This window comes from Dendrobates tinctorius, unplaced genomic scaffold (assembly GCF_039654945.1).
Source record: "Dendrobates tinctorius isolate UK_male_01 unplaced genomic scaffold, ASM3965494v1 ptg000322l, whole genome shotgun sequence".
In the NCBI taxonomy this organism is placed as follows: domain Eukaryota; kingdom Metazoa; phylum Chordata; class Amphibia; order Anura; family Dendrobatidae; genus Dendrobates; species Dendrobates tinctorius.
The window spans coordinates 4,436,781-4,456,981 of NW_027361989.1; the positions used below are offsets into that span (position 1 = coordinate 4,436,781).

Here is a 20,201-nt window from a genome sequence, read left to right on the forward strand (position 1 = left end):
GCAAGGCAATCCTTGGAATATGGAAAGCAGAGAAGATAGTGCCAAGCATGTTCATGGGGGACATCTTTTGAGCTGCCAGGTGACCATGAACAGTGCTCCCAATACATTGTGTCTGCAAACTATTCCAGCTAGATCTGCATTCAAATAGCTAAATGGCGCTCCTTCCCTTCTGAACACTGCCATGTGCCCAGACAGTAGTGTACAACCGTATGTAGGGTATAGTGCGAAGCTGGGAAATAATTTGTAAGATTCATTTATTTTCTATTATCCTTTGTGAAGAATTCCAAACTTACCACCACATAAAGTGACACAATCAGATATTAAAAATGGGGCCTGATTAGGAAAATACTGAAATGATCAAACTCCACAGTCTCCATCAGTAATAAATGAGAAACTAGTGGTGAAACCTCTCTGGTGTAATTAGAGTATGGGGCTCGGAGACTTCACAATCTATACTATCGTAAGCTCCAATATTTTCTGTCAGATGAGTTTCAAGAAGAAATATTTGGCATTTAAAGAGAACTGTGTATAAAGCCGGTTTCACATATCCTGATATTTCCGGTACCGGAGACGTCCATGTGTGTAATATTTGTGGCACATGTGTGACAACCGTATACCGCCCGTGTGCAGTATCAGTACCACATGGACGGCCGGCAGGGAAGAAGCGCTGCAGTAAGCGCTATTCCCCGGCGGCGGGTGCTGAAGACGCTCTCATTATTCTCCTCTGCTTTGCCAACGAGGAGAATGAGGAGAGTTCTATTAAAGTCAGAATGATGACAGCAGGTGGGGGCTTTTGGGATTATTACTACCATCAACCTACACCTGCTACTGCTAAGTACAGTGACAGCAGGAGTGGATGATGGGAGTATTCCTCACCCACCGCCTGCACTAAAACTAAATAAATGAATGAAAATACCGGTGTGGGTTCCCCTGTATTTTCTATAACCTGTCTGGCAAAACTCACAACTGGGGGCTGCAACCCTCAGCTGTCAGCTTCAGCAAGGCTGGTTATCCAGAATAGAGGGGTCCTCACACTGTTATTTTAATTATTTAAATAAATTATTTTAAAAAAATGGCATGGAGTCCCCCCCATTTTTGACAACCAGCCTTGCTGAAGCTGACAACTGGGGGGTTGGTATTCTTAGGCTTGTAAGGGGCCATGGATATTGACCCCCCCAGCCTAAAAATAGCAGCCTGCAGCTGCCCAGAAAAGGCACATCTATTAGATGCGCCAATTCTGGTGCTTTGCACTTAGGTGTTGGTGAGTATAACTGTGTTTGCTATTTTTGAAAAAGGAAAACTGTTTTGTTTTATTTCTAATAAAAGACTTTATTCTGGCTGTGTCTTTATTTACCATGTAACTATGGGGTTCGTAATGGATAAACACTTTTCCATTACTAAGGCTAGTTTCACATTTGCAATTCTGGGCGCAGCGACAGCCTGCGCACGACCGCCGCTGAGCCCCGCCCCCTGTCGCGCCTCCTCCGGTAGCTCCACCTACCGGCGCACGACACTGCATGCGTCCTGCGTCCCCTATCTTTATCACTGGGGACGCAGGTCGTGCGCAGTCTGTGTTTGGCGGCGCATGCGTCCTTCTGACAGGTTGCGTTTGGCGCTGGTCGGCGCACCGTCAAAAGGACGCATGCGCCGCCAAACGTAGACTGCGCATGACCTGTGTCCCCAGTGATAAAGATAGGGGACACAGGACGCATTTCCCACAGCTACAGGGCAAGTGGGAAGAGCTAGGAAAAGCATCAGAATTGGCACATCTAATAGACATGCTTTTTCTGGGAAGCTGCGGGCTGGTTATTGTTGAATCTGTATTTGTAGTTTTCAGTTAATGAGATTCTTGTGCTTCGGGGTGGGGTTGTGGGAGTGGCTGTGGGTTGGGCTGTGGGTGGGGCCTTATGTGGTGCTCTGCGTACATATTCATCTGTATTGGTTTATGACACTGATCTGCTGTGAATGCATTTTCTGGTTCACCTCTGGCTTCTGGTGAGGGTGATGGAGCTGGCTGTACTGACAGAGTAGTGAGTTCTCTATCTGGACTCCCTCTGTTGGTGAAAGGACGTAATGAAACTGATCTAAATGGCAGAAACCTGCCACCTGAGGAGGAGGAGGACTGCGATTGGACATCAGGAGTCTTTGATTGGAGTTAAGGCAGCCGACTCCCTATTTTCTTGCTGGTGATTTCTCCTGCCTGTGGCTTCTGGTTTCCAGTTCGGTTCCTGCCTTCTCAAAGCTAAGTTTGCTCTGCTATTGTTCATTTGAGTTTTGGTCTGGTTACTTAGTTTTTTGTGTTCAGCCAGCCCCGGATGGGGCTGTGCTGAATTCCCATTTTTGTCTCTGATTATTTCGGTTTGTTTTTGTCCCTGATCAGTTGATCTCTTTTGCTCTGTCTTCAGAATATACCTGAGTGCTGATATAGGGATTTGAAGTCTAGTGACTTCAGGGCTTTTTCCTATCAGACGTGTTGGACATCTTTTTGGCAGGGTTTTTTCGGATTGCAGACAGCAGCTTTCCTTTCCTATCCTTTCTAGTTAGTGTGGGCCCCACCGTTTGCTCAGCCTATCTTTCTATCTGTGTTTGTGTTTTCATTTTGTTTCACCGACAATACATGTTGGAGGCTGTCTATTCCTTTGGGGTCTGCTCTGGGGCAGGTTAGATTTTCCCTTTTCTTTCTTTAGGCTTATTTAGTTCTCCGGCCGTGACGAGGCATCTAGGACCACCGTAGGCACGCTCCACGGCTACGGCTAGTTGTTGTGGATAAGATCAGGGGTCTGCAATCCGCTAGTTACCAACCTCTCCGGTTTTCTGGGCTTAGCTTGCTTTTTGTTTTTCCTCTTCGGTGACTCATTCATAACAGAATCACCAGCCATACCGCATATTCTAGGGTACTCAAAAGCAGGAAAGAATTGTAAAAAAAAAAAAAAAGTGTCAGAATTTTTTTATATGTATATTTTTTCCTCTTTTTCTCTGAGGCCGTAGGAGGATTTTTTTTTCTTAATGGAGATTAAGCAATTGTCTGATCGTGTGGAGCAGCTCACTGCTGAAGTGCGGGGAATTTCCACCTATCTCGCTCACTCACATGCTGTTGAACCAAAGATCCCTACTCCTGATGTGTTTTTTGGGGATCGGTCTAAATTTTTGAATTTTAAGAATAATTGTAAATTATTTCTTGCTTTGAAGCCTAACTCTTTGGGGAGCTCTGCGCAGCAGGGTAAAATTGTCATCTCCTTGCTGCGCGGCGATCCCCAGGATTGGGCCTTTTCTCTGACACCTGAAAATCCTATTCTGACTAATGTGGATGCATTTTTTCAAGCCTTGGGGTAGTTATATGATGAACCTAATGCTATTGATCAAGCTGAGAAAGCCCTATTGGCATTGAACCAGGGTCAGGATCCTGCAGAGTTATACTGTCAAAAATTCCGAAAGTGGGCTGTCCTTACCACATGGAATGATGGTGCCTTGGCAGCTCTCTTTCGGAAGGGTTTGTCAGAAACCATAAAAGATACTATGGTGGGATTTCCTGTTCTCTCTGGTCTTGACGATTCTATGCCATTAGCCATTCAAGTTGATCGGCGTTTTCGTGAACGCAAAACTACACGAGAGGTGTTGCCACCTTTTGGACAAATGTCTGAACCTATGCATTGTGATAGAGTTTTGTCTATGGCGCAACATCAGGAGTTTAGAAGGCGTAATAAGCTGTGTTTTTTCTGTGGAGATGCCTCTCATAGTATTTCTGTCTGCCCTAAATGAGAGAAACGTTTTGCACACACATTTGTTGTGGGTGGTGTACAACCTAAGTTTCTTTTAGCAATTACTCTGATCTGCTCCTTATCCACATTTTCCGCTAAGGTTTTTGTGGATTCAGGAGCGGCTCTGAACCTGATGGACTTGGATTTTGCTAAACGTTGTGGTTTTCCTATGACACCTCTGCGGACGCCTATTCCTTTGAGGGGTATTGATGCTACTCCTTTGGTGGAGAATAAACCTCAGTTTTGGACCCAGGTGATAATGCGGGTCGCCCCAGACCACCAAGAAAATTGCAGATTTTTGGTCTTGCATAATTTGCATGATACCATTGTTCTGGGGTTTCCCTGGTTGCAAATTCATAATCCAGTTTTGGATTGGAAATCTGTATCTGTGGTGATTTGGGGTTGTCGGTGTGCTCTTGGCGACACTCCTGTTTTCTCCACCTCTCCCCAGTCGCATGATGTTCCTGACTATTTGGCTGATTTTTATGATGTATTTAGTGAGAGTAAGTCTGCATCTTTGCCTCCTCATAGGAGTTATGACTGTGCAATTGAGTTGAGGCCTGGGTGTAAATTTCCCAAGGGTCGACTTTTCAATTTATCTGTACCCGAACACGAGGCTATGCGATCTTATATTAAGGAGTCATTGGAAAAGGGTCATATTAGACCATCCTCTTCACCCTTAGGTGCTGGGGGTTTTTTTGTGGCCAAGAAAGATGGTTCATTAAGGCCTTGTATTGACTATCGTTCCCTCAACAAAATTACGGTTAAATATCAGTATCCGTTACCCCTGATTTCTGATTTATTCTCCAGAGTTAAAGGTGCTTGCTGGTTTACTAAGCTTGATCTCAGGGGGCGTATAATCTTATTCGCATCAAGCATGGGGATGAGTGGAAGACGGCGTTTAATACTCCGGAGGGACATTTTGAGTACCTGGTGATGCCTTTTGGGCTCACTAATGCCCCTTCTGTCTTCGAATCCTTTATGAATGATATTTTCCGGGACTTTGTGGATAAGTTTTTGATCATCTATCTGGATGATATTTTGATCTTTTCCAATGATTGGGACTCATGTGGAACATGTTCGGACTGTGTTCCGGATTTTGAGGGAGAATTCCCTGTATGTTAAGGGATGGAAGTGCCTTTTTGGTGTACAGAGGATTTCATTTTTGGGATTTATTTTGTCTCCGTCAACTACTGAAATAGACCCGGCCAAGGTGCAGGCCATTTATGATTGGGTTCAGCCCACTTCTTTGAAGGCTCTCCAGAAGTTTTTGGGTTTTGCTAATTTTTATCGTAAATTTATAGGTAATTTTTCTGGTATTGCCAAACCACTGACTGATTTAACTAAGAAGGGTGTTGATGTGCTGAATTGGTCTTCAGAGGCTGTTTCGGCCTTTCAGGAGCTGAAGCGGAGGTTCACTTCTGCTCCGGTTTTATGGCAACCTGATGTCTCACTTCCTTTTGAGGTAGACGCTTCAGAGATTGGTGCAGGAGCTGTTTTGTCCCAAAAAGATCGGGTGACGTCTAAAATGAATCCCTGTGCCTTCTTTTCCCGAAAGTTCTCCCCATCTGAATGCAACTATGATGTGGGGAATCGGGAATTGTTAGCCATGAAATGGGCATTTGAGGAGTGGAGACATTGGTTGGAGGGAGCTAGACATCAAGTTGTGGTCCTCACTGACCACAAGAATTTGATTTACCTTGAGTCGGCCAAACGCTTGAATCCTAGACAGGCTAGGTGGGCCTTGTTTTTTACGCGTTTTGATTTTGTGGTCTCCTTTCTTCCAGGCACTAAGAATGTTAAGGCAGACGCCCTTTCTAGGAGTTTCTTTGCCGATTCTCCTATTGTGACCAAGCCTACTACCATCCTAGGTGAGGGGGTAGTTCTTTCTGCCATCTCACCCGATTTGAGACGTGCTCTGGAAGAATTTCAGGAGGACAGACCTGACCGTTGTCCTATGGGAAAGTTGTATGTTCCTGACCAGTGGAGGAAGAGAGTGATGTCTGAAGTTCATTGCTCCGCATTGGCTGGTCATCCAGGTATTTTTGGTACCAGAGATTTGGTGAGTCGGTCTTTTTGGTGGCCTGCCTTATCTCGTGATGTCAGGAATTTTGTGCAGTCCTGTGGGACTTGTTCCCAGTCTAAACCCTGTTCTCGCTCTAGTGGGTTGTTGATGCCCTTGCCTGTGCCCAAGAGGCCATGGATTTCAATGGATTTTATTTCTGATCTTCCTGTCTCTCAGAGAATGACTGTTATCTGGGTGATTTGTGATAAATTCTCTAAGATGGTCCATCTTGTACCACTCACAAAGATGCCATCTTCCTCAGAGTTGGTACCCTTGTTTTTACAACAGGTGGTTTGGTTGCATGGAATTCCTGAGAACATTGTATCGGACAGAGGAGTACAGTTTGTTTCCAGATTCTGGAAAGCTTTTTGCTCCAAGCTGGGAATTCAGTTGTCCTTCTCCTCTGCGTTTCACCCTCAGACTAATGGGCAGACAGAGAGAACAAACCAGACTTTGGAGTCCTATTTGAGATGTTTTATATCTGCTGATCAGGATGATTGGGTCTCATTTTTGCCGTTGGCCGAATTCGCTTTAAATAATAGAGCTAGTTCTGCCACCTTGATGTCGCCCTTTATCTGTAACTTTGGGTTTCATCCTCGATTTTCTTCAGGGCAAGTGGAATCTTCAGCCTACCCAGGTGTTGACACTGTTGTAGAGAGAATGCAGCAGATTTGGGACCAAGTGGTGGATAAGTTGTTTCTCTCCCAGGAAAAGGCCCAGCGGTTTTCCAACCGGCATAGGACCATTGATCCCCGGTTTAAAGTGGGTGATATGGTTTGGTTATCATCAAAGAATATCTCTATGAAGGTGGCTTCTCCAAAGCTCAAGCCAAAATTTATTGGACCTTACAAGATTTTGGAGATTCTTAATCCGGTTTCTTTTCAATTGGCTCTTCCTGTTACGTTTAAGATCCATAACGTGTTTCATAAGTCGCTGTTGAAGAGGTTTGTTGAGCCAGTAGATCCTATGGCGGCACCTCCTGACCCTGTATTGGTTAAAGGTAATGTGGAATATGAGGTAGAGAAAATACTGGATTCTCGTCTGGCTAGACAGAGACTCCAGTATTTGGTCAAGTGGAAGGGTTATGGCCAGGAGGACAATTCTTGGGTCTCTGCCTCTGATATTCATGCCAATAGATTGGGCCCATCCTGATCGACCTGGTCAAGGGGGGTACTGTTGTGAATGCATTTTCTGGTTCACCTCTGGATTCTGGTGAGGGTGATGGAGCTGGCTGTGCTGACAGAGGAGTACTGAGTTCTCTATCTGGACTCCCTCTGTTGGTGAAAGGAGGTTATGAAGCTGATCTAAATGGCAGAAACCTGCCACCTGAGGAGGAGGACTGCGACTGGACATCAGGAGTCTTTGATTGGATTTAAGGCAGCTGACTCCCTATTTTCTTACTGGTGATTTCTCCTGCCTGTGGCTTCTGGTTTCCAGTTCGGTTCCTGCCTTCTCAAAGCTGTTTGCTCTGCTATTATTCATATGAGTTTTGGTCTGGTTACTTAGTTTTTTGTGTTCAGCCAGCCCCGGCTGGGGCTGTGCTGAATTCCCATTTTTGTCTCTGATTATTTCAGTTTGTTTTTGTCCCTGATCAGTTGATCTCTTTTGCTCTGTCTTCAGAATATACCTGAGTGCTGATATAGGGATTTTTCCTATCAGACGTGTTGGACATCTTTTTGGCAGGGTTTTTTCGGATTGCAGACAGCAGCTTTCCTTTCCTATCCTTTCTAGTTAGTGTGGGCCCCACCATTTGCTTATCCTATCTTTCTATCTGTGTTTGTGTTTTCATCTTGTTTCACCAACAATACATGTTGGGGGCTGTCTATTCCTTTGGGGTCTGCTCTGGGGCAGTTTAGATTTTCCCTTTTCTTTCTTTAGGCTTATTTAGTTCTCCGGCCATGACGAGGCGTCTAGGACCGCCGTAGGCACGCTCCACGGCTACTGCTAGTTGTTGTGGATAAGATCAGGTGTCTGCAATCCGCTAGTTACCAACCTCTCCGGTTTTCTGGGCTTAGCTTGCTTTTTGTTTTTCCTCCTCGGTGACTCATTCATAACATTGATCCTTCAGTGACCTGCCCCCTATTTTACATAAAAAATTACATCCAGAAAAATATCACCGGCGATGGCGGCACCTGTGCAGTACCATCTATAAGTAAGAGGGAGAGGCTATTGGACAGGCGCCGCCAGTGTCATGTGAGAATTTTTTTTTCTAAGCCTCACAATAGTCACAATATTATAGGCATTATCAACAATAATATCAACACTATTATATGCATTATGTAAAAATGGGGGGCAGGTCAGTGAGGGATCAGCGACCTGTCATAAGCCAATACAGATGCATATGTAATTAGAGCACCACATAAAGCCCCGCCCACAGCCACGCCCCAGAGCACAAGAATCTCTAACTGAAATCTACAAATACAGATTAAACAACAACCACAAGACGGATTTCATCACCAGGTATCAATGCAATCAGTATAACAACGCCGACCTGACAGTGTCTGTAGGTTACTGAGCACAATCCTGCTGACCGGTTCCCTTTAAATTTAGATCTTAGACATTTGGAAGAGATTGGAGAGATTTTTTTCAAGACTATCAGGGAGTTACAGAATCACATTAGGCAGGAAGGCCGATCCCACCACAATCAAACTATCATACAGAATGAACAGGTTAAAAAAAGACATAGAATAAAAAAATATGTTATATCCCCAACAACAATGTATGTACGAGGGGAGAACACTAAACTGGAGTTGCCCTCATTTATGGTGGACCATTGGAGCCACTATGAGTCCTGACCGGAAGAGTAGAGAAAGTATTAGTGCCCCCATTTCAGGAGAGATTGTGCAGTAATCTGAATTCCTTAGGATGGAAAACATAATGGAATTCATGACGTTTAGTAAATCTATGAAACCAGGGCTCGAGCTATGCCAACACATCTCCTGCAGGTGGGAATAACTGTATATTACAGCCATCAGCCACGCACAGCTTAGAGATCCATCATGGCACAGGTGGAATGTTTGTCCTGTAGTTTATCACAATCCTCCTTGAAGTTAGTTTGTTTTAAAAGAAATTGAAATTTCAGGCTAAAGGGAAACTCTGTTATTGTACAGAAAATTGACACTTACCGTATTTTTTGAACCATAAGACGCACCTAGGTTTTAGTGGAGGAAATTAGGAAAAACAAATTGAAGCAAAAAATGTTGTCAATTCTGTACTTATATCCCCTATCCTGGTATATATGGTCCTCACATCCCCATTCTGATACACATGGCCACCTCATCCCCATCCTGGCATGCATGGCCTCATCCCTATCCTGGTATGCATGGCCCCTCATCTCATCCTAGTATGCATGTATCCCTCATCCCTATCCTGGTATGCATGACCCCATCATCCCTATCCTGGTATGCAGGGCCCCATCTCGTCCTGGTATGCATGGCCCCATCTCGTCCTGGTATGCAGGGCCCCATCTCGTCCTGGTATGCATGACCCCATCTTGTCCTGGTATGCATGGCCCCATCTCGTGCTGGTATGCAGGGCCCCCATCTCATCCTGGTATGCATGGTACCATCATCCCTATCCTGGTATGCATGGTCCCATCCCTATCCTGGTATGCATGGCCCGTCATCTCATCCTAGTATGCATGTATCCCTCATCCCTATCCTGGTATGCATGACCCCATCATCCCTATCCTGGTATGCAGGGCCCCATCTTATCCTAGTATGCATGGCCCCATCTCGTCCTGGTATGCAGGGCCCCATCTCGTCCTGGTATGCATGGCCCCATCTCGTCCTGGTATGCATGGTCCCATATCGTCCTGGTGTGCATGGTCCCATCTCGTCCTGGTGTGCATGGTCCCATCTCGTCCTGGTATGCAGGGCCCCCATCTCGTCCTGGTATGCATGGTACCATCATCCCTATCCTGGTATGCAGGGCCCCATCTCGTCCTGGTATGCATGGTCCCATCTCGTCCTGGTATGCAGGGCCCCCATCTTGTCCTGGTATGCATGGTACCATCATTTCAATTCTGGTATGCAGGGCCCCATCTCGTCCTGGTATGCAGGGCCCCATCTCATCCTGGTATGCAGGGCCCCATCTCATCCTGGTATGCAGGGCCCCATCTCATCCTGGTATGCAGGGCCCCATCTCGTCCTGGTGTGCATGGCCCCATCTCGTCCTGGTATGCAGGGCCCCCATCTCTTCCTGGTATGCATGGTACCATCATCCCTATCCTGGTATGCATGGCCCCATCCCTATCCTGGTATGCAGGGTCCACTATCTCCTCCTAGTATGCATGGTACCATCATCCCTATCCTGGTATGCATGACCCCATCCTTATCCTGGTATGCATGGCCCTGGAGGAGGAAGGACCGGAACAATAAAGGCAACAGTGTCTCTGAGCCGTATCCATTGGGAATGCCACTAGTGTGGTAGGGGGACAGAGAACCTGACCGGGACAGACCTGTGACCTCTGCTTCAAAGGGCGACTCTGATATAAAAAGGGGGGTGCGCCGGAACCTGGGGCTTCTGGCGGGAAGACAGGAGGTGCAGCAGAGGAAGGTTTGCTCCCTCCCTGTGGATAACACTACTGACAACAAACTGCACTTTCGTGCTCACTCCCCAACATCCAGCAACAGCACCAGTGACCACTTACTGCTGCCGGATGCTGACCCTACGCGACTGCAGGCAGGAAGCGCTGACCATACTGTGCAACGCTTAACAGCAGACAGTGTAGAGTGCATGACTCCCGTCGGAGACTTTCACTTTACATCTGCGGCTGCGGCCTTGATACTAGAACCCTCCGCCTCATCTGGACATACAGCAGCCCACCAAAAGGTCCCGGACTCTTCTTCACCGCTAAGAGATAGCGCCTCCGATACATCCAGGACCGCTTCCTCAACGTGATGCGCCATCTGCGGTGCCATCGTGGAATCTTTCAACCACCTCCCTTCGGACGACAGTCTGATAAGTTGAACCCTACCGTTTTTTCCTCTCCCGCCGTTAGCAATTCTTTTTTTGTTGTTACCACTGTTGACAGCTGAAGTCAAGCTGTCACTGCATAATACTGAACTTCCACATATTTGCCCGCGCAATACTTCTGTGCATCTTGTATATATTAACTCCCTGCATGGAGAAAGCGTTGTTATCTTTTTCTCTGGTTATATAAAAACACCCATTAACACTTGCTCTGTTTTCTGCTCGTCACTGCATCCAACGCACCTGCTGGTAGCCTACAGCCCCATCCCGTCCTGGTATACAGGGCCCCATACTTATAAGTGGCCCCCACCCCCATTCCTATCCTGGTATGCATGGCCCTATCAGAAAACATTAAAAAAACAAACCATTACACTTACCTACCCGGCGCTCCCTTGCAGCCTCCTGCTCCAGTGCCAGCAACTGTTTTATGCTTGTAAGCAGTGCTGAGAACAGTGAGAATTCATGAATATTCATTTCTCTTAAGTAGCTGCACACGTGACCACTGGTAGCAGCAGGAAGCCGACAGCAGACACTGCGCGCTACTGAAGAGCAATGAATACTCACTGCCCTTTGCGTGCACAGTCCTGGCAGCTGTGCTCTGCTTGTAGGCAGCACATGATGTCCCTGCCATGTGCTGCTTACAAACATATAGCAGTTCCTGGCACCAGAGCAGGACGCTGCGAGGGAGCGCGGGGTAGGTAAGTGTAATGATTTGTTTTTTAATGTTTTCTGATGGGGCCATGCATACAAGGATTTGGATGGGAGCCAATTATAAGGATGGGGCCATGCATACCAGGACCGGGGTGGGGGGTGTAATCAGATCAAGATACTATTATTAAAGAGAAATGAATATTCATTGCCCTCCAAGCCCATGGGAGTGGAATGCAGTGAATATTCATTTCTCTTTAGCAGCGGGAACAGGAGTTAGCCGCAGCCACCGGCTCCAGACTCCTGTGACCCGATGCTCCGCCGATGCCGTTCCCCCACCTACCCATCATAGCCAGAGCCGGACTATAAGACGCACCCCCCATTTTCCTCAAGCATCTTATAGTCCGAAAATTACGCTACTTTTAACACAAATTGAAAAGTCAGGATAAAGAGAAACTCTGCTGTTATTGTACAGAAATTCACACTTGGCTTCACTGCACATTTACTGTTGTCGATCATAAAAGTGAAGTTTGGCCAGAAAGACTGGACCTGGTCTTGTAGGGACCATGAGACATTCAGCAGCACAGAAGGGAGAGAAGAATCATCCGATAAGATCTCAGGGAACTAGGAAGCCAACAGCATCATTACCCTCCGCTTTCTCTTACAGGCCCATCATAATATTTTTCTTCAGGTGATTTTCTAACCTGTCAGCACATTCTACGTACGCTGTCATTTGGCTTTATAGATTACAGATCTGGGCAGGTAACGGTCAGCGTCTCCTAATCCCAGGGGGTAGGTGGATCCTCCAGGTTGTAAGTTCTATAGAAAAGGGCTTTCAATGCCCAAAGTCATTTGAACAGTTTTGGGTGGAGGAGAATGTTGTGGTCTAGAGGCAAAATGGTGATCATGGTAATACGGCCGGACTACACCACCGATAAAGCAGCCACAGCCGGTGACTGAGAGGAATCTGTGACTTCTCTGCATTCAGTGGTTACTACTCACCTGGGTAGTCATATGTGGGATACTCCTCTTTACACCACTCATCACCCCTCACATATGTCTCTGTAGTATTAATATGGGTCAGATCTTCACCCTGAAACAAATATTGTAAGAGTCACAGACAGATGGAGAATTCCCATCTATGATCAGCTCTAATCCTGCCATCTCCACCGCTCTCATTACACAAGTATAAAACATATAATACTGGTGGATAAAACAAGACTGAGCACAAGACCTTCACAGCCGTCTACACATCATAGGGGAGATCTCCTGACACCTTCTCTCCATCTACCTGATGATCCTGAGGAGCACTGGGATCTTCTTTGTTACAGTCCTGTGGAGGAAGAGGACGGGGACATCTCTCTGGTGTTGTCCTCTTACTGGATAGATCTGGAGGAAACACATACAGGGACTGAATTCATTCTCTACATACAGATAATTATAGGCCGTGTGTATTTAGTCCTGTCTATTACCTGGTGATGTGAGGGGCTGGGGAACCTCCATTATGACGTTCTTGTACAGATCTCTGTGTCCTTCTAAATACTCCCACTCCTCCATGGAGAAATAGACAGCGACATCCTGACACCTTATAGGAACCTGACACATACAATGATACCGTCATCCCCCGATCCCTTCATAGTGTTACTGTATAATGTCCCAGCATTCCCAGCAGTGTCACCTCTCCAGTCAGCAGCTCAATCATCTTGTAGGTGAGTTCTAGGATCTTCTGGTCATTGATGTCCTCATGGATCAGGGGGTGAGGTGGAGGCCTTGTGATTGGGCTCAGGGGTCTTCCCCATCCCTCAGACACAGGGTCCTGACAGCGATCACTAGAGGTCTTCTTCACCACTGTGTAATCCTGGTTATGGAGAGACACATTAATAAATCTCACTACAGACATTCCCAGAGTCCTCACCTCTCCAGTTCTGTCCATCTGTTATTCCCGTAGATAAGAATGATGTAATGTGACGTCATCCGAATCTCTCACCTCTCCAGTGAGACGGAAGAGGATCTCTAGGGTGAGGTGTAACATCCTCTCCGCCATCTTGTCTCTGTCCATATCCATCCTTGATGGGTAAATCAGGAAAATTCTCTTTTGTAGAAGATCTTCACTGAGAGGATCCGATATTGTAGAGACCTGAATGAGAAGAAGATGATCCGATGTAACATCATAAGAATCCTGTGTAATAATACAATGACAGCAGCAATCTGCAGAGTCAGGAGATATGACTCTGACAAATATATATACATACATACACATATCTATCTATCTATATATATAATTTCACCAAAGAAAGTAAGGACTGCAGCACTCACTGATCCATATTGAAAGTCCATAGTTTATTTGGAGCAAAAGTGTAAAACTTCATGGCCAGGAGGCTGAAGAAAGGAGTGAGCAAACTCTGACGACGGCCTAACAGGGCTTCCACGGGTCAGCTATATATATATATATATATATATATATATATATATATATATTCGTCTAATTCTGTCTGTCTGTAACGGAAATCCCGCGTCGCTGATTGGTCGTGCCTGGGGACATCACTGAAGGTGGAGGAAGATGGCGCCCGCAGCAGTCCTCCACAGGAACTTCACCAACGATGTCCCCTGCCTTAACTTGAGCAGAGGATGGCAAAAACCCCCAGTCAGCAAGGGGCAAGCCTAAGGCAGGACGCAGATGCTGTTCAGAAGGAAATCTCCACACCGCCCGAACACCGGGTAGCGGTGACGTCACCATAGAGAAGGAAGATGGCGCGTGCAACAGGCGGAGACGTGCCCATGGAAAACAATGTCAGATGAGGGTCCAGCCCCCCCGGTCTGCAAGGGGCAATCCCAAAGTCGATCCCAGAAGCCTTTCCGAAGCAATTTTCTACACCGCCTGAACATATATATTTGGCAGAGTCATATCTCCCGAATCCGCAGATTGCTGCTGTCGTTGTAGACCCAGATCAGATGTTATGGAGATGAATGAGGGAGACCAAAGTTCAAAAATAGACTTTTCTTTACTTACCAAGACCTTGATGAGAAGTATACACATCAGACGGCAGGCACAACACTTTATGAATGCTTCTTCTGTATTATGCAGTCAGGAACTTTCCGGTTACATGCGGCAGTACATAACCTTTGTTATAAGCCACAATAGTGCAGCAAACCTGAGCTAGTGACCTCTTCCTGCTCTGTGTCTCCGCTATGCTCGCTGCCTGGAATCCGAATTCTTACTGCCATTATATTTTTGTATCTTTGCTTTCCTTCAGAACGTACTATCCGATGTCTCCCTCCTGGCACACAACACCATATCAATTCAGGAGGACGGCAATCAGATAGACCAAAGGCCTGGATTTCTCACTTTCTATCTGACTCATCACAAGGAAATTGTTCTCCTGTGTGGCCATGTAGCTCAATATGAGGGCTCCCTCACAGTATGACGGCCCCCCAGCACCTCACACAGTATTATGGCGAGAGATGAGCGAATATTTCAATGTTCGGCTCATGATCGCCGAATTTGCAATATTTGCCGATTTAATTGCAGAATATAGCCGAACATGCACAGCACAAAACCGGTGTTTCCCAAGCTGTGTGACATTGTGGTAAACACCGGTGTAGCGCTTCTGATTGGCGGTAAAATCATCTCCGCCAGTCACAGAGCCGCGGTTCACACACTGTCAGAACACAGCATGACCACCCAGCTGTGATCGGAGGTAAAAAGTTTATCTCCGGTCACTGGTGTCAGCTCTAATCCTGCCATCTCCACCGTTCTCACTACAAAAGTATAAAACATATAATACTGGTGGATAAAACAAGACTGAGCACAAGACCTTCACAGCCGTCTACACATCACAGGGGAGATCTCCTGACAACTTCTCTCCATTTACCTGATGATCCTGAGGAGCACTGGGATCTTCTTGGTTACAGTCCTGTGGAAGAAGAGGACGGGGACATCTCTCTGGTGTTGTCCTCTTACTGGATAGATCTGGAGGAAACATATAAAGGGACTGAATTCATTCTCTACATACAGATAATTATAGGCCGTGTGTATTTAGTCCTGTCTATTACCTGGAGATGTGAGGGGCTGAGGAACCTCCATTATGACGTCCTTGTACAGATCTCTGTGTCCTTCTATATACTCCCACTCCTCCATGGAGAAATAGACAGCGACATCCTGACACCTTATAGGAACCTGACACACACAACGATACCGTCATCCCCCGATCCCTTCATAGTGTTACTGTATGATGTCGGTCTGTCATTCCAAGGATGTCGTTCTAAGGATAACATCTGAAATATGCCTGAAAATGACTCCCTGCTATAGATGCTTCATTATTATTATTACTATGCTTCACTATTACTATCACTCTGACAATCGATCTGCTTCATCCACAGGTATGTGTTCTGGCTGCAATACCATCATCACACATCTTTCCGAAATCCCAATCACCCCAATATCTGTCTGCTATCTATGGTATGTGTTCTGGCTGCAATACCATCATCACCCATCTTTCCTGAACCCCAATCACCCCTGTATCTGTCTGCTATCAATGGTATGTGTCCCGGCTGCAATACCATCATCACCCATCTTTCCTGAACCCCAATCACCCCTGTATCTGTCTGCCATCACTGGTATGTGTTCAGGCTGCAATACCATCATCACCCATCTTTCCTGAACCCCAATCACCCCTGAATCTGTCTGCTATCACTGATATGTGTTCTGGCTGCAATACTATCTCCCTTTGCATTTCCTCTTGTGACTTTAATTAACCGTCTCCTGTGTCTGCATCCAGTCTCCCTGCTGCTCCTGCCTTTCTGATCACACCTGGGCCCTTTCATGTGCTGTTAAGTTAGTATAAATTCAGACTCAGAGGTCTGGCTGACCTCGGTCTGTCATTGCAAGGATGTCTTCTAAGGATAACATCTGAAATGAGCCTGAAGTGACCAGAAGGTACGACTAACCGCTGCGTTTACATGTTCTAAATTTCTTTTGCCTTCTAAATTACTCTCATCATGCTGACATACGCACTAACAGTTTTGGCTCCACTACTCCCTACTCTCCTTCACTATCCGCAAACCCCAGCACCCGCTAACCAAATAATAATCTCTCCTTCCCTCTTGCCTCCCCACCTGACCTCCTCTGCTGACCTGCTCCTCGACCTCAGAGCTCTCCTAATAAAATACAAAACAAGCCACCCACCCTCCTTCTCCCACATGCTCTCCCTCTATCTGCTTCTCACTGCTGGTGACATATCTCCCAACCCTAGACCCCCACAGCCCATACCTCCCATCATTACCCCCTTCTATCGTTCCCAAACCAACACAAACACCAGAAATCTTTCCCACCTCAAATCCGTGCCCTTGACACCCACCACCTTGCTCCCACTCTTTGGCTCACTCTGGAATGCCAGCTCTGTCTGCAATAAACTCCATGTGATTCCCAACCTCTTTACCTCTCGTAATTTTTCCTTCCTTGGCCTCACCAAAACATGGCTGACACCCTCCGACACAGCCTCCCCTGCTGTGCTAGCTTAAGGCGGCCTCCACTTCATCCATACTCCTCGCCCTGGCAACACACATGGCGGAGGAGTGGGCCTTCTCCTTTCTTCCAACTGCACCTTAAACCCAATCCCACCTCTTCCCTGCCTTGTCCTCCCCTCTTTTGAAGTCCACTCTGTCCGCATCTACTCTCCCTCCAACCTCCAAGTGGCCGTCATATACCGACCTCCAGGCCCGACCACTGCCTTCATTGACCAATTCTCCACCTGGCTCCTTCACATTCTCTCTGCTGACATTCCCACCATCATCGTGGGTGACTTCAACATCCCCATTGACACCCAACATTCAGCAGCCTCCATACTCCTGTCCCTTACTTCATCTTTTGGACTCACTCAGTGGTCCTCCTCAGCCACCCACACAGACGGACATACATACAGTAGACCTGGCCTTCACCTTTCTCTGCTCTATTTCTAACTTCACCACCTCCCATCTCCTTCTATCTGACCACCATCTACTCACTTTCTCATCCCTATCCTCCTCACCTGTCACCGATGTCCAGAAGCATGCGCACCCCAGCAGAAACCTCACACATCTAGACACTCGCACACTCTCTGACTCTATTCTACCACTGTCCTCCATATCTTCACTCCACGACACTGACACTACCACTACTTTCTACAATGCCACTCTTGCATCAGCCATCAACTTGGCTGCCTGTTGTGAATTTGCTTTCTGGCCTGCTTTTGAGTACCCTAGGATCTGCGGTTTAGGCTGGTGAACTAAGACCTCAGGAGGCACCGCAGATCCTAGGGTACTCAAAAGCAGGCCAGAAAGCAAATTCACAACAGTTGTGGTCAGCCAGCCCCGGTGGGGGCTGTGCTGAATTTCCATCCTTATGTTACTGTTTGTGCCAGTTTGTTTTTGTCCCTTATTAGATTGGCCTCTTTTTGCTCTGCTTTCAGAATATACCAGAGTGCTGATATAGTGGGCGAAGTTTAGTGACTTCAGTATTTTTCTATCAGACGTGTTGGGCATTTTTTGCAGGGTTTTTTGCGTGATTGCAGACAGTGTCTTTCCTTTCCTGTCCTGTCTAGTTAGTGTGGGCCCCATCGTTTGCTCAGTCTATTTTCCTACCTGCATTTGTGTTTTCATCTTGTCTCACCGACAATATATGTTTGAGGGCTATCTATTCCTTTGGGGTCTGCTCTGGGGCAGTTTAGATTTCCCCTTTCTTGCTTTAGGCTTATTTAGTTCTCCGGCTGTGTCGAGGCGTCTAGGATCATCGTAGGTACGCTCCACGGCTACTGCTAGTTGTGTGGATAGCATCAGGGGTCTGCAATCCGCTTAGTTTCCAACCTCTCTGGTTTTCTGTGGCTTAGCTTGGGCCTGCTCTCCTCCTCGGTGACCCAATCATAACAGTCGCCCCTGTCATGCATAACAGAGTGCGACGAATCAATAGACAACCCTGGCACAATAACACCACCAAAAAGCTTCGGCAAGCATCCAGAATTGCAGAACGACGCAGGAAGAAAACTCATTCCCAAGACGACTTTACTGCACTCAAACAAGCAACACTTGCATTCAAATCGGCTCTCATCTCTGCTAAATAGGCCTACTTTACATCCCTTGTATCTTCCTTATCCCACAACCCCAAACAGTTGTTCAATACTTTTAACTCCCTCCTCCGCCCACCACTGCCCCCTCCGACTTCCCTAATCTCTGCCGAGGAATTTGCCGCACCACAACCCCTTTGTATACCAGACCAATGCCCAAACCCCATAACCTCCCTATATAACATCACTGAAGGGGAGCTTGCTCATCTTCTCTCCAAATCACACCTCACCACTTGTGCACTTGACCCTATCCCATCCCACCTCCTCCCCAACATCACCACCACCCTTATCCCTTCCCTAACCCACCTCTTCAACCTATCACTAACTTCTGGTACCTTCCCTTCTGCTTTCAAACATGCCACAATCACACCTATCATTAAAAAGCCAACCCTCGATCCAACAGCCACGTCCAGCTATTGCCCAATATCGTTGCTCCCATTCGCTTCTAAACTCCTGGAAGCAGCATGTCCATACTGAACTTTCCACCCACCTCTCATCTAACTTGCTCTTTGACAATCTACAATCTGGCTTCTGCCCCCATCATTCCACTGAGACAGCCCTGACCAAAATTACCAATGACCTACTTACAGCCAAAGCTAACCCACAATCCTCTATACTCCTCCTTCTAGACCTGTCCTCTGCTTTCGACACAGTTGACCACTGCCTCCTACTACAGATCCTCCTCTGCCCACCACTGCCCCCTCCAACCTCCCTCATCTCTTTGCGCACACTTCAAAACCAAGATAGACCAAACACGGCATGTCTTTATTGCTCAACCACCACAACCCCTTTGCACACCAGACCAATGCCCAAACCCCATAACCTCCCTATCTAACATCACTGAAGGGGAGCTTGCTCATCTTCTTTCCAAATCACACCTTACCACTTGTGCACTTGACCCTATGCCATCCCACCTCCTCCCCAACCTCACCACCACCCTTATCCCATCCTTAACCCAACTCTTCAACCTATCACTAACTTCTGGTACCTTACCTTCTGCTTTCAAACATGCCACAATCACGCCTATCCTTAAAAAGCCAACCCTCGACCCAACAGCCACGTCCAGCTATCACCCAATATCGCTGCTCCCATTCGCTTCTAAACTCCTGGAGCAGCATGTCCACGCTGAACTTTCCTCCCACCTCTCATCTAACATTGCTCTTTGACAACCTACAATCTGGTTTCCGCCCCCATCACTACACTGAGACAGCCCGGACCAAAATTACTAACGACTTACTTACAGCCAAAGCTAACGGACAATACTCTATACTCCTCCTTCTAGACCTGTCCTCTGCTTTCAACACAGTTGACCACTGCCTCCTACTACAGATCCTCTCCTCCTTCGGCATCAAAGACCTCGCCCTATCCTGGATCTCCTCATACCTCTCCAACCGCACATTCAGCGTCTCCCACACTACCTCCTCATCCCACCCTCTCTCTGTTGGAGTCCCCCAAGGCTCTGTTCTAGGACCCCTACCCTTCTCAGTCTATACACTTGGCCTGGGGCAACTCAAAGTCCCACGGATTCCAGTACCACCTTTATGCCGATGATACTCAGATCTACCTCTCTGGCCCAGACGTCACCTCTCTGCTCTCCAGAATCCCAGAGTGTCTATCAGCCATATTCTCCTTCTTCTCCTCTCGCTTCCTCAAACTCAA

The 20,201-nt window shown here is 46.9% G+C and overlaps 1 protein-coding gene across 2 annotated transcripts in view; it reads right to left on the reverse strand.

Annotated features, from left to right (window-relative positions):
* LOC141074041 (uncharacterized) overlaps nt 1–20,201 on the reverse strand; it is a 34,640-nt gene that overhangs the window by 2,012 nt on the left and 12,427 nt on the right. For both annotated transcript variants that reach the window (XM_073561560.1, XM_073561559.1), the window contains exons 4-10: nt 15,499–15,622; nt 15,318–15,415; nt 13,433–13,582; nt 13,124–13,303; nt 12,918–13,041; nt 12,737–12,834; nt 12,448–12,538 (exon numbers count right to left, since the gene is read on the reverse strand). In XM_073561560.1, coding sequence (XP_073417661.1) covers nt 12,448–12,538; nt 12,737–12,834; nt 12,918–13,041; nt 13,124–13,303; nt 13,433–13,582; nt 15,318–15,415; nt 15,499–15,622 — 865 coding nt within the window. The remainder of the gene's footprint in view (nt 1–12,447; nt 12,539–12,736; nt 12,835–12,917; nt 13,042–13,123; nt 13,304–13,432; nt 13,583–15,317; nt 15,416–15,498; nt 15,623–20,201) is intronic.